At 47.2% G+C, this 12186-nt stretch overlaps 2 protein-coding genes across 2 annotated transcripts; one reads left to right on the top strand and one right to left on the bottom strand.

The window, feature by feature from the left end:
* The first annotated feature begins 2581 nt into the window (after nucleotides 1–2581).
* LOC109735742 (probable transcription factor PosF21) lies at nucleotides 2582–7101 on the top strand. Its single transcript, XM_020294945.3, has 4 exons — nucleotides 2582–3396; nucleotides 4238–4370; nucleotides 5881–5965; nucleotides 6308–7101. Exons 1-4 carry the CDS (start codon nucleotides 2870–2872, stop codon nucleotides 6703–6705), a joined length of 1143 nt encoding a protein of 380 aa, XP_020150534.1. The 5' UTR covers nucleotides 2582–2869; the 3' UTR covers nucleotides 6706–7101.
* Nucleotides 7102–7387: 286 nt separating this feature from the next.
* LOC109735736 (cytochrome b561 and DOMON domain-containing protein At3g07570) lies at nucleotides 7388–9940 on the bottom strand. Its single transcript, XM_020294937.4, has 4 exons — nucleotides 9364–9940; nucleotides 8851–9250; nucleotides 8425–8723; nucleotides 7388–7915 (listed from the first exon to the last, which is right to left on the bottom strand). Exons 1-4 carry the CDS (start codon nucleotides 9553–9555, stop codon nucleotides 7679–7681), a joined length of 1128 nt encoding a protein of 375 aa, XP_020150526.1. The 5' UTR covers nucleotides 9556–9940; the 3' UTR covers nucleotides 7388–7678.
* Between the last annotated feature and the right edge of the window lie 2246 nt (nucleotides 9941–12186).

The raw sequence follows: 12186 nt of genomic DNA, 5'->3' as shown, positions 1-12186 counted from the left end.
GGATTCGAGTCCATTTCAGTTGAGTTGCGTGAAGCATGCTCAAGTGTTCTTCGGTGGCAAAGCTGATTTTGCGAAACAACTTTGCCAGTGAAGCAAATTTACATGTGATTCGAAGCCAATTAAAACTAAAATAAACATGCCTTTAATGCTCCAACTTAGTTCCTTTTCTTTTTCTTTCTGTGTGATAGATAGAGTTAACGAGGAGCGATGATAAAAACCCTATCTTTTAAAACCGTATCTTTACATAACCAACACATTTTATTAAAACCCTATCTTTTAAAACCGTATCTTTACATAACCAACACATTTTATTAAAGGATATTAAAGGGAGGATTGTTTCTCCACTATTTTTGATCCATCAGATGTTTTTCGTACGTTTATGTTCTTTCGTCCATCCCCGTTTTACATTAAAAATAAAAAAATACATGATACCGCAAGGAAGCCGAATCCGGATTCGAGTCCATTTCAGTTGAGTTGCGTGAAGCATGCTCAAGTGTTCTTCGGTGGCAAAGCTGATTTTGCGAAACAACTTTGCCAGTGAAGCAAATTTACATGTGATTCGAAGCCAATTAAAACTAAAATAAACATGCCTTTAATGCTCCAACTTAGTTCCTTTTCTTTTTCTTTCTGTGTGATAGATAGAGTTAACGAGGAGCGATGATAAAAACCCTATCTTTTAAAACCGTATCTTTACATAACCAACACATTTTATTAAAACCCTATCTTTTAAAACCGTATCTTTACATAACCAACACATTTTATTAAAGGATATTAAAGGGAGGATTGTTTCTCCACTATTTTTGATCCATCAGATGTTTTTCGTACGTTTATGTTCTTTCGTCCATCCCCGTTTTACATTAAAAATAAAAAAATACATGATACCGCAAGGACTCGAACCCCTGCCTTCTTACATGGAGCCACAATGAAACAACCAGTCCACCTAGCCACAATGTTGTTTGGAAACACTGAGGCATACTGCATTTAATACGGTACTCTCACGCGTGCCCTATTGGGCCGGCCCATTAGCTGGGCGGGACTCCTCTTTTTCTTATTTGTTTTTCTTTACATTTTTTCTATTTTTCCTTATTCAAAATAATTTGGGATTTCAGAAAGTTCCAAATTTTAAAAGAAAGTGTGAATATTAAAAAATGTTTTAGAAACCATGCACCCTATTAGGCTGGCCCATGAGGAGGGAGGGACGCCACTGTTTTCTTATTTCCTTTTTTCTTTTTTTCTTCTTTAAATAATTTGGGATTTCAAAAAAGTTCCAAATAAATAAAATGTGAATTTTGATTTTTTTTCCAGAAATAGTAAAACGTTTATGGAATTAACAAAAATTCTGCGAATACAAAACATCTTCATGAATTTTTAAACAATGTTCACAAAAATAAAAAATGATCATGAATTTCAAAAAAGTTCATCGATTCAAAAAAATATTCGCTGATTCAAAATCTTCATGCATTAAAATTTAATGTTCGTCAAACAAAAAATGTTCAACCATTCCAAAAATGTGTGCCTATTAAAAACGATGCAAGTTTTAAAAATGTTCATCCATTCAAAAAATAAACATCGTCCTCTGTAAGAAAATTTCCAATTACTCACTACAATATTCATCGAGATGCTGTCAACCTCCTAGATTTTGTTTTCGGTTTGATTGTTGTTGTTGGCTGCACGCAACATGATCCGTGCCATCCATGGTCATGGACCAGATGTTGCAAACTTCGTCACCGCCTCCATGAGGTCATTGAAATTTTGCCCCGATGTAAAATTCCAGTCACTTTGTTACCCTAATCCTTTTTATATATATACTAATTATTATACTAATATTAAAAGGAAGGAAGGACTCTTCCGTCCAATTATAGTTTCGGCCGTCATCTATATACCAATGCACCACACACCTCTTATGTTTCTCTGACGCGTGGTCCGAGCAAGGCTGCTCCACACTTTTTCTTTCTTCGATTCAATTGTGGAGCAGCGAAAAATAATACGTTTATATTTCTCCCCTATGTCGGCCAAGATGGTCCTATTCCAAAACATTTTTTTCTTTCTTCTCATTTGATTGTGGCATGGAGGTGAGAATGAAACTATGAAACCGCGAACTGAACTATGATCATTTTGCAAAGACGGTATGATTGAAAGCATAATTCTTTTTCATCTTGGGAATAATTGTCGTGGATCATAAATTAAATAATGATTCATATCTTAGTCCATGATAGGGAAGTTAAATTTTCTCCCGTTGCAACGCACGGGCATTTTTGCTAGTTTTATTAAAGGATGATAAAACCGTATCTTTACGCAATCCAACACATTTATTAAAAGGTTGTACATCACTCATCAACTGATTACAGTATATACTTAACTAAGGCAGGACTAGTAGTAGATTATAGTGTATCAAATACTCGACCTGTATAAGATACGTTTCATGGATATACTCAGCACCAGTACAAAAGTTCTTGCGTGGAGAGGTGGGTGGTGCGGCTCAGCCAAAGCCGTCCGTTCCCCAGCACCCGACGAATTTGCTGCCGCTGCACGGTGCGAGCCGCGAGGCACCTAACCGAGGCTCGGTCGGTCTAGATTCATCGGAGGCGGAGTGCGAAAGCCCACGACACGAGGCCCAGGCTACGGACGGGACGGACGGCGCGAACCCGGCCCCCGTGCCGTCGCCGCCTCCCCCTTCCTTTCTTTCCCTGCAGAGTCAATGCCCTGGTCAAACCTCCGCGCGAGCATGTCTTCCTCCTGCCCCTCCTAAGCTTCCGCCCCCTCTGCTCCCCGTGTCCCCCTGCCCCCTGCCCCCTCCCCTCCCCTTCCCAACCCCCGCCGGCGCAGGCACCCGCATTCCCCTCCCCTCCCCCGCCGCAGATCTCCCGCCATGGACGCCCCGCCCGCCTCCACCTCCGCCTCCGCCGCGGGATCGGCGTCCGCGTCGGCGTCGCAGGACGCCGCCGCCGAGGCCACGCCGCGCCGCCCGGCGGGCCACCGCCGCGCGCAGTCGGAGATCCTCCTCGGGGCCACCGCCCTCCCGGACGACCTCACCTTCGACGCCGACCTCGGCGTCGTCGGCGAGGGCAGCGGCGGCGGCGGCGACGAGGACGACGACGACGAGTACGAGGAGGACGAGCAAGGCGGCGGCGGCGGCAGCGGGGGCAGCCGGATGTTCGAGATGTTCCTCCAGGCGGGCGGCAGGCTGTCCGAGCCGCTGGAGCCGTCGCCGTACCCGCAGCCGACGCCGCAGCCCGCGCGGCCGCGGCACCAGCACAGCATGTCGATGGACGGCTCCACGTCGTTCGGGTCCGCCTCCTCCGGGGTGTCGGGGAGGCACGGCGCGGACGCCAAGAAGGCCATCTCCGACGCCAAGCTCGCCGAGCTCGCTCTCGTTGACCCCAAGCGTGCCAAGAGGTGAGACTGGCCTGACGGCGCAAGTGAACCGACTTCCCTTTGCGTCGTTGCTATTTTTGGTCCTTAGGGATTCGCGCAATATAGGATATCGAATTGCGGCGGTTGACAGGGACAGGTTAGATGGATTCTGCCTCTTTGAAAAGGAGTCCAGTCCCAGGTACAAAGTGCGAAAGGGCCGAAAGTTGTGGAATCTCGAATCATATGTTTTTCCAGAACAGTCAGTAATCATATGTGATCTTGCTGCTCTTTTTTTTGGCCTGATTGATTGAAACAAAACATGGTAGTATTTTGATAACAAGACCGTCTATAGTTCCAGTATACTTAGCTTACTACTAAACTTATACTAATCTTACTTCTTTGGTGTCATATGCATTTTAAACTATGCTGGTGAATTGGTGATTTATGTGAATATATCGTTTTCTGGCAATAAGAACGACCTAACCCTTATAATTTGTTCACTTGTTAATCAAGTATCTCTATATGTGAATATATGTTATGTGTGATTAATTGTCAGTAGAAATCATTACCCTTATTGGAGGGATGCCACATGAGAGCAGAGAGTTTCACCATTGTAATTTAGTATAGCCTTTTTCACCCATGGTAATTTAGTAGTACTAGTATTGCGGTGTATCCAAGCCAGTCTGTTATAATATTATGGGAATAACTTCTCAGTGTGTTTATTTGCTAGAACAATCTGGACGTGTCTTTGTCATGTTATTTGATTTGACTCCAGTTATTTTGTACCAATTATTTGGTGTTATTCATTGTGTGTGCCTTTAGGGGTCAGTCCTTATTTCTTAGATTGATTTTTCATAACGTCTATTTTGTTGAAACATTTTAGGATCATGGCAAACCGCCAGTCAGCTGCTAGGTCAAAAGAAAGAAAGATGCGCTACATTGCGGAGCTTGAGAGGAAAGTACAGTGTCTTCAAACAGAAGCAACTACACTATCAGCTCAGTTGTCCCTGTTACAGGTTAGTTATTGGGCTTTACCTTAATTTAAATTCTTGCACATTGATATGTGTTAGATGGTTTAAACCTGGGTTTGGCTGAAAATTTCTACTAAATCTCAGGAATGGTCGCCAGAAATAGTAAATGCTTAGGTATTCAAATGAATGCGTGCCTAATTGCCTATGCTATTTTAAGCATTTAATTAGAATTTCCAACCGCTGACATGTTTATTTGCTTAGTTATGAATGTTTTGTCAATTTTATGAAGTACCTTTTACGTCTGCATATGGTTACTAAATTTGCGGTTTTTTTGGCATGTTAACTCCCAATTACTTGTTAAATAAACCCAAAAATGACAGGCATATCAATATATCATACACAAGGTTCTGAGCGAAGGTGAGAAGTAGAAAAAGGAAATTACAAGGTAGGGGGTGTAAGAGAATATGAGCCCTTCAGCGCTAAAGTGGCCGTGTGCGCTTATCCATCTTGAATCTGTGTTCCAAATATTAAGATCAGCAATAGCCATCAGTACAGTCTTGACAATGACCAAAGGAAAGGAGACTGCTCCTGCTGGCGAGGTAGCATTCCACGTTAGAGATCAGCGGAGTGAAAGTAGAGAGGTGGAGCTTGGTTGGGCCGCTGGGGAAGCCATGAAAGCACATCCGCGACTAGAATCAACAAATAGGGAGAGACAGGATCACCTTGACGTAGGCCATTCTCAAAAAGTACCAAATCCCCTGGTACGCCATATGGACGTCTAACTAGTGAAGTTGTTGGATATGGTGCAGCCCCTATATCGACAACTTGTATTTCTGTATCTATTTGTTTGAGCAGCCATTGTTTATTTTAGTTCTGCAAATTGTTTATGTCTAACATTTTTTTTTGCGCAAAATGTCTAACATATTATTACCAGTTGTAAATAATTATTGAAAAGGTGGTTAGCTTGAGACCCACACTATTTGTATTCTACTGATACATATTGTTAATATTCTGTAGATTTTCTAGTTCAATGAACTTCCTCTTCGGTTTTCCATGAGTGATGGGTTTTGTATTCTACAGATACATATTATTAATATATATTTTTCAGTCAGTCTTTGTTTAAAAAAGTGATAAAAAGGAAAAAAGCAACAAAGGCCACCGATAACTCACTATTTGAATTCTACAGATGCATATTGTTAATATACTGCAGATTTTGTAGTTACTCAAAGAACTTCCTCTTTTTGGTTTTCCATGAGTAATGAGTTTTGTAGTCTACAGATGCATATTGTTACTATACTGCAGATTAGTTTTTCAAAGAACTTCCCCTTTGATTTTCCATGAGTGCCGAGTTTTGTATTCTACAGATACATATTGTTAATATACTGCAGATTTTGTAGTTATTCGAAGTACTTCCTCTTCGGTTTTCCTTGAGTGGCGGGTCCTGTATTCTACAGATACATATGTTAACGCACTGCAGAATTTGTAGTTACTCACAGTACTTGCTCTTTGATTTCCATGAGTAATGAGTCTATCCCTATTTGTCTGTATGGTACAGAGAGATACCAGTGGTTTAACAAATGAAAATGGTGATTTGAAGCTGCAAGTGCAAACAATGGAGCAGCAGGTCAGGCTGCAAGATGGTAAGGTTTTCTTTGTAGAGCAAATTCAAAATTAATACAAAGATATTTTGTTGATGCCATGCTCATTTGACGCCATGTTCTCCCATAACTGCAAATAACTCTATGATGTTCTGAATTCTACATGTCTACTTGCTCTTATAACACAGAAAACTTCGAGTTTGATTGATAGTATTCGCTTGGATTTTGGGTCCTGATTTTTCTTGATCATCTAGAGATTCAACAGGCATTTTCGGTCTTTTTCTATTCAATCTACACGTCAGAGTTTACTTGTGTTTCATTTTTGGCTATGTTAACTTTGTCCCTACCATCTTTGGTAACTGTTCTTTTGTTTACATGTACTAGCACTGAACGACAGACTGAGGGATGAGGTTCAGCAGCTGAAGATTGCAACAGGACAGCTTAACGCCAACAATGGAAACCTGGGGAATTTCGGCGGTCTGTCCTCGTACGGAGTCAATCCACAGAGCTACCAGCGAAGCCAGATGCAACAGCAATCTCTTCTGGCTGCTCAGCAGCTTCAGCAGCTCCAAATCCACTCCCAGCACCAGCAGCCACAAATGCACATGCAGCAGCAACGCCTTGCCAGTGTTCGGCAGCAGCAACAGCAGCAGCAGCAGCAGTCGCAGCTGCGTCCGGAAGCACTGCCATTTCCGGGAGACCTCAAGATGAAGGGAATTGCCATGACAGCCCATGTGCAGAATGCGGGCCCTTTCGATGGCCGCGCAAGGAGCGAGCCGTGAGAACCGGCGCAGGTAGGGTACATGTCAGTTGCCAGTAATAATAGACTTGCGTTGTACTCCTGCCTGAGTCGAGTCGAGTGGCTCATGCATAGGCTAGTGCAGTGTGTAGGTAGGTGCCTAGATGTCTGCAGCAGTCCTCTAGAATGTCGGCCCCATTCAGTCGCAAGTTTGTTGCAGAACTGATGAACGCAGAGTGTGAGTACTTCTTACCAGCCGGAGTGTTCCATCTGGAATTAACCATAAAAAGTTAAGTTGGTGCCCGAAACCTTTCTCGAATATGGTGCTAATGCAGAGTGAGAGACTGATAGATGAAGCTGAACCATGTCGGCTTGGCGTCTGTGCCAGCCAGAGCAAATAAAATGCTCGGTGGAAAGAAAAAATTCTATTCTGGGTGCACCTTTTGTTTTGTTTCCTTAGAATGCATAGCCTAAATCTTGCTCCTGTGTTAATGCCCTGTTATGGACTTAGATCTCTTTCAGCAAGATCGAATGATTGCGGACCAACATTTGCAGCCTTCCAGTACATGTTTTCATTGCTCTCTCAGTTGGGAAAAGCTCAGGCGTGAAGATGAAGGCATGCCATTCGACCAAAGGGCTGTCCTGATGTCGTGAATCCATCATGGAATGGAATGGAATAAAATGGATCGATGTACAGGTAAAAGAGGAAGAAAACTCGAGCAATCTACCAAGCAACCAAAAGGCAGGGGGTACAACAATAATAACACCATGTACCAATGTACAAATATGAATCAGAGCGTCCGGCTAATTAGGCTTAGCGACATCAGTCACCCCTGTTCCGTATCCTATACCGCAAAAGAATATATATTTTTAACAACAGAATCCTCAAATTCGCCATCCGCCCAAGCTGCGAGGTGAGCTACCACAAACAATGCCGTTTGGTAATAGCCGCTCCAAATTAATTCTCTCTATGCGACCGCCGCCTCCATGTAGGATGAAGGGTGATGGATGGGTCATCAGTCGTCGTCCTCGTAGTAGCGCTTGAACTCGAAGGCGGCGACGGCCATGATCCAGACGGCGACGAAGACGCCGTAGGAGACGATGTAGGCGCTCACCTCCTTGGCGATGGTGAGGCCGAGGAAGACGTTGGCCATGGCGAGAAGGATGGCCACGCGCCCGATGTTGTGGTGGTACCAGTTCCAGAACCGACGCACCTTGGACGTCTTGTCCGGCCGCGCCAGCACCGCCGTCACCTGCGTGTCCATCAACCAACACAAGCAGCAGGGTGAGCACACATCATGGTGGTTTCAACTCTCTCTCGGGAGAATGTTCTTCTGCCGTCCTCAAGAACATGAACGCGACCGACAGTGTGTACTATTCTGGGAGTCAACGAACGGAAGCATCTATTCTGATGGCAACAATCACGGGGCATGTGGAAATTACACTTAACTACCAAGTCGGATTCACAGTCAACATCTACTACAGTACTACTAGAAATTAATAAGCTGGTAAAATTTCTTGCTGTTCCAGGCTTGTGTTCCCATCCCACACAGCACATGCCATTCTGGCAACTCAAATGATTAGATGCCACAGCACATGTATCCAGCCAGCCAAGGAACCAAAAGTGATCTCAGATTAGTCAGCAATTTCCACACAACCACTGCCCCCATGTTCTCAAGATTAAGGTTAATCCAGTAAAAAGAAGATTAAGGCTAATCTAATGAGACTCGAACTCAAGAAAAATTCTGTGCTGCGTACGCACCTGGAGGCATGCCATGGACAGGATGGAGATGCCGATGACCTTGTGCACGACGATGTTCTTGAGCCCGTCCCCGTTGAGGCGGAAGCCGAGGACCACCGCCGCGATGCCGATGAGGAAGCCGAGCCCCTGCACGGCGATGTGGCCGTAGAACCAGTAGGGGTCCTGCCGCCGGAAGTAGCGCGCCACCATCATGCCCATCGGCAGCAGCACGCCCCACCCCATCATGGACAGCAGCCCGTGCCACCTCTTCGCCGGGAACCCCTCCTCGCCCGACTCGCCGCCGGCGCTAGACGGCGACGCTGGACACAAACCAACCCACAGACCCTCCTCGGTAAGTAAAAAAATGTGTACCGGTTTTCTTACCACTGCTCTCTCGAGGAGAAGAGAAAATGAAGTAGCGGTGGAATTAATAATGGATGTACGTACCGGAGGCGAACTTGAAGGAGCGGGAGCCCATGTCGCGGTGCATCTGGATCGTGTAGTCGGAGGAGGAAGGGAGGCTGCCCTCGTAGCCCACGGAGTAGATCAGGTACGGCTGCGGGCGGTCGGTGCTGAGCTCGAAGGCCAGGTAGAGCCGGCCGGACTTGGACACGGCGACGGTCCGGTTCCTGACCAGGGTGAGCCGGCCGTCGTCCGGGGTCACGGCCTCCGGGCTCCTGCCCTGCAGGTAGTACTGCTTGGCGACGCCCTTGCCGCCCGACGACCAGCCGACCATGGCGCTGCTGCCGACCATGCCCCCCTTGCCCGAGAACCCGACCGCCACGTAGGATCTCTTCTCCGGCGCCGACAGCACGAAGCTCCACTGGCTCGACCCCGTGTTCTTGTACTGGCGAGTGGCGACACAAGAAGCATTCCGGATCAGATCAGGCGGCGACGAGTTGATGATTGCTGGAAAATCCAGACCAGAAATCCGCAGCAATGCGGTGAGAGAAGGCGTACCCTGAGGATGAAGTCCTCGTCCTTCCAGAGCGTGATGCAGTGGAAGGCGTCGGTGTCGAAGGGGACGAGGCGCGCCACCTGGAGGTCCCCGTCGCAGGAGTCCGACTTCTGGTGGCTCGCCGCGAAGCAGAAGCCCAGCAGGCAGAGCAGCGGCAGCAGCAGCCGCACGGAGGAACAAGAGGAAGCCCCCATTGTCGCGTCAGTCAGTCTAATCCTCTCCCCGAGCTTCCCGCTCCTGTGCCACGGCCACCACCTGTGGTGTGTCTTTCTTGGATTCGGCACCGCGGCGGACGCGGAGGGAGGTCGGACAAGATTGGCGGTGCTTGGAAGGGAGGAAATGGCCAAGGCTCCGCTGCTGCTGCTGGGGGCAGTTTGGCAGGTCAGAGGATGCTGCTGCCCTCCAATCGAATGCCGTAGCGCTGCGCCAGTATGTACATATATCCTCCCTCCCTGACTCCCTCCCTCAAGTTGCGGTGTCCTTGTGTGTACATGGATATATATCGTGCTGTGTTGGGATTGCTGGTGGTTAAGGTTCACCTACAGCTACAGGAGGCGCACATGCATTTACATGGCAGCCAATCCTTGCACCGCGGTTTGCAGCGGGTTTTGCACTTGATGTGATTGCAGAAAATCGAGCATGTTTGTTTACCACCAAAGCTACGCTGGCTCCACCCTAATAAAGTCTTTACTTGGCCCATCTCCCGTACACGGACTGTCGTTGGTACACGGTTCTGCAGTAGTAGTAGTAAGTCGAGCATGGCCACGCCGACGGCACCTACTACCACGCTTGCAGTTAACCGGATGAGAATGCCGTTGCTTGTGACTGCGCAACCAAGGCAAATTTGATAAATTTGACATATAGACGAAATCAAATCACAGAATGAACTATCCGTGAAACTATTTCACGCGGCTGATCTTTTTGTGTGACGCCCGACACGAAGGCGCCACACTACACTGTGCAACGCCTCACAGATAGGCGCTACACGGCCAGCGTCGCACCCGTGTGATCAGAAAATTACTAAGTCAGTGTGCAGCGCCTGAGAGCTAGGCGCCACACTATACAGTGTAGCGCCTAGTGCAGCGCCTGAGAGCTAGGCGCCACGGGTCAGCCGCGTGAAATAGTTTCACGGACAGTTCATTCTGTGATTTGATTTCGTCTCTAGGTCAAATTTGTCAAATTTGCCGGCAACCAATGATGAAAAACAGCCAAAATAGAAGCCAATCCATCGGCGGGCGCCAGCATGTCGCTTGTCCTGTAGAGGTGGAATACACGAGCAGGGACAAACCGGGAGCGCCACGCAACGACGCAGCGTACGTGTATGCATGTGTACCGGCGCGCGTCCAATCAGTGAGCTTGCTAGCTAGCCATGGGCTAGCCAGTGCGTCTAGTTCCAGGCAAAGCGGGCGGTGAGCTTGCACAGCGAGGAAGAGGAAAGGGGCCGCGAGCGCGATCCGACCACCGGGGATGGGGCCCCGCGGGCCCAGCGGTGCGGGTGCGGCGCTGTGGCACGGGGAGGGGAGGGGGAAAGGAAGGGCGGGGGCAGGCTGGTCCAGATGGTTATTGCGTCCGGGCACAGCTCATGCTTTGGCTAGCTGCACGGGCTGATTAAAGAACGGGGATGAGGAGATGCCGGGCGCACATGGCGGCTCTTTGCCAGTGTGGCGCACACCGATCCGTCGGTTTCGAACGGCGCGTCCCTCGCTTGCCGAACCGTCCGTGGCGGCAGACCCGCCGTAGTGGCGTGCAAGTCGGAACCTGGATTCAATGCTTTGATCCTGGAGGGATCTTCATGCCATTTGTTCGGGTAGACTTTGTATTGTGTATTTGAATGCTGTGGTTTCTCCCATGGAAGAGGAGGTGAATACATTATACATACATACATTCACATGCACGGGTTAATTGATCAGTGGAACTGAATGGTGGACGAATCATCTTAAGAGCATCTACACACAAATCCGGTCCCTTAAACGCCCGCATACATTCACATGCACGGGTTAATTGATCAGTGGAACTGAATGGTGGACGAATCATCTTAAGAGCATCTACACACAAATCCGGTCCCTTAAACGCCCGTGGGCACATCCGGACGGGCCCTCATATTTTCTTACGTGCATTCACATATCTCAAATCCATGCAAATACATGCACGTCGATCATGCAACACAATGTCGCACATAAATAGCAATTGTTGGTATCAAGCATAGATAGCGTTTACATAAAATTTATTTGAAGTGTCAAACTCAAGCAGTGGATCCACATGTACTCCACAAGATAATTGAGTAGCTGCGTGTGCACCCACTGATCTCGAAGATTCTGATGCATCTGCAGAAAGTTCATAAGCTGAGGCGCATCTTGATCTTTCGGGATTTCAAGGGTGCTTCGAAATCATGGTTTGGGGTACACCATCACCCTTATCCTCGACAATCATATTGTGCAGAATAACACAACATGTCATCAGCTGCCACAAACTTTCTGATTCCTACATCATTGCAGCGCTCCGCACAATTCCCTAATGAGCCTGAAGCACACCAAATGCCCTCTCCACGTCCTTCCTAGGTGCTTCCTGCATTTGTTGCAAAGTGACTCTGTTTATTGCCACACGGCTCGGATATGGTCTTCGCAAACGCCGTGCACTGAGGATAGACACCATCGGCAAGATAGTACCCCATGTTGTAGTCCCGACCGTTGACAGTGTAGTTGTGACACCCAAGTTTTTATTTGGATTTTTCAAAAGATTTTATTTAACTTGAAGGGAGGGATCTAAAAATTTTCTTCAAGAGAACTCTCACTCTCAAATATTTTCCTTTATGGCAAAAAAAAATT

This window comes from Aegilops tauschii, chromosome 2 (assembly GCF_002575655.3).
Source record: "Aegilops tauschii subsp. strangulata cultivar AL8/78 chromosome 2, Aet v6.0, whole genome shotgun sequence".
NCBI lineage: Eukaryota > Viridiplantae > Streptophyta > Magnoliopsida > Poales > Poaceae > Aegilops > Aegilops tauschii.
Note: the sequence above shows the minus strand (reverse complement) of the source record. Positions and strands in the feature narration are given on the sequence as shown.

Excerpts from the sequence above, each read along its gene's own strand:
- LOC109735742 (XM_020294945.3), top strand. The coding sequence starts at position 2,870 with ATGGACGCCCCGCCCGCCTCCACCTCCGCCTCCGCCGCGGGATCGGCG. Across the intron at positions 4,371-5,880 it reads CTCAGTTGTCCCTGTTACAG|AGAGATACCAGTGGTTTAAC; the intron begins GTTAGTTATTGG and ends TGTATGGTACAG. Across the intron at positions 5,966-6,307 it reads GCAGGTCAGGCTGCAAGATG|CACTGAACGACAGACTGAGG; the intron begins GTAAGGTTTTCT and ends TACATGTACTAG.
- LOC109735736 (XM_020294937.4), bottom strand. The coding sequence starts at position 9,555 with ATGGGGGCTTCCTCTTGTTCCTCCGTGCGGCTGCTGCTGCCGCTGCTC. Across the intron at positions 8,724-8,850 it reads CTCCTTCAAGTTCGCCTCCG|CGTCGCCGTCTAGCGCCGGC; the intron begins GTACGTACATCC and ends GTTTGTGTCCAG. Across the intron at positions 7,916-8,424 it reads TGTCCATGGCATGCCTCCAG|GTGACGGCGGTGCTGGCGCG; the intron begins GTGCGTACGCAG and ends ATGGACACGCAG.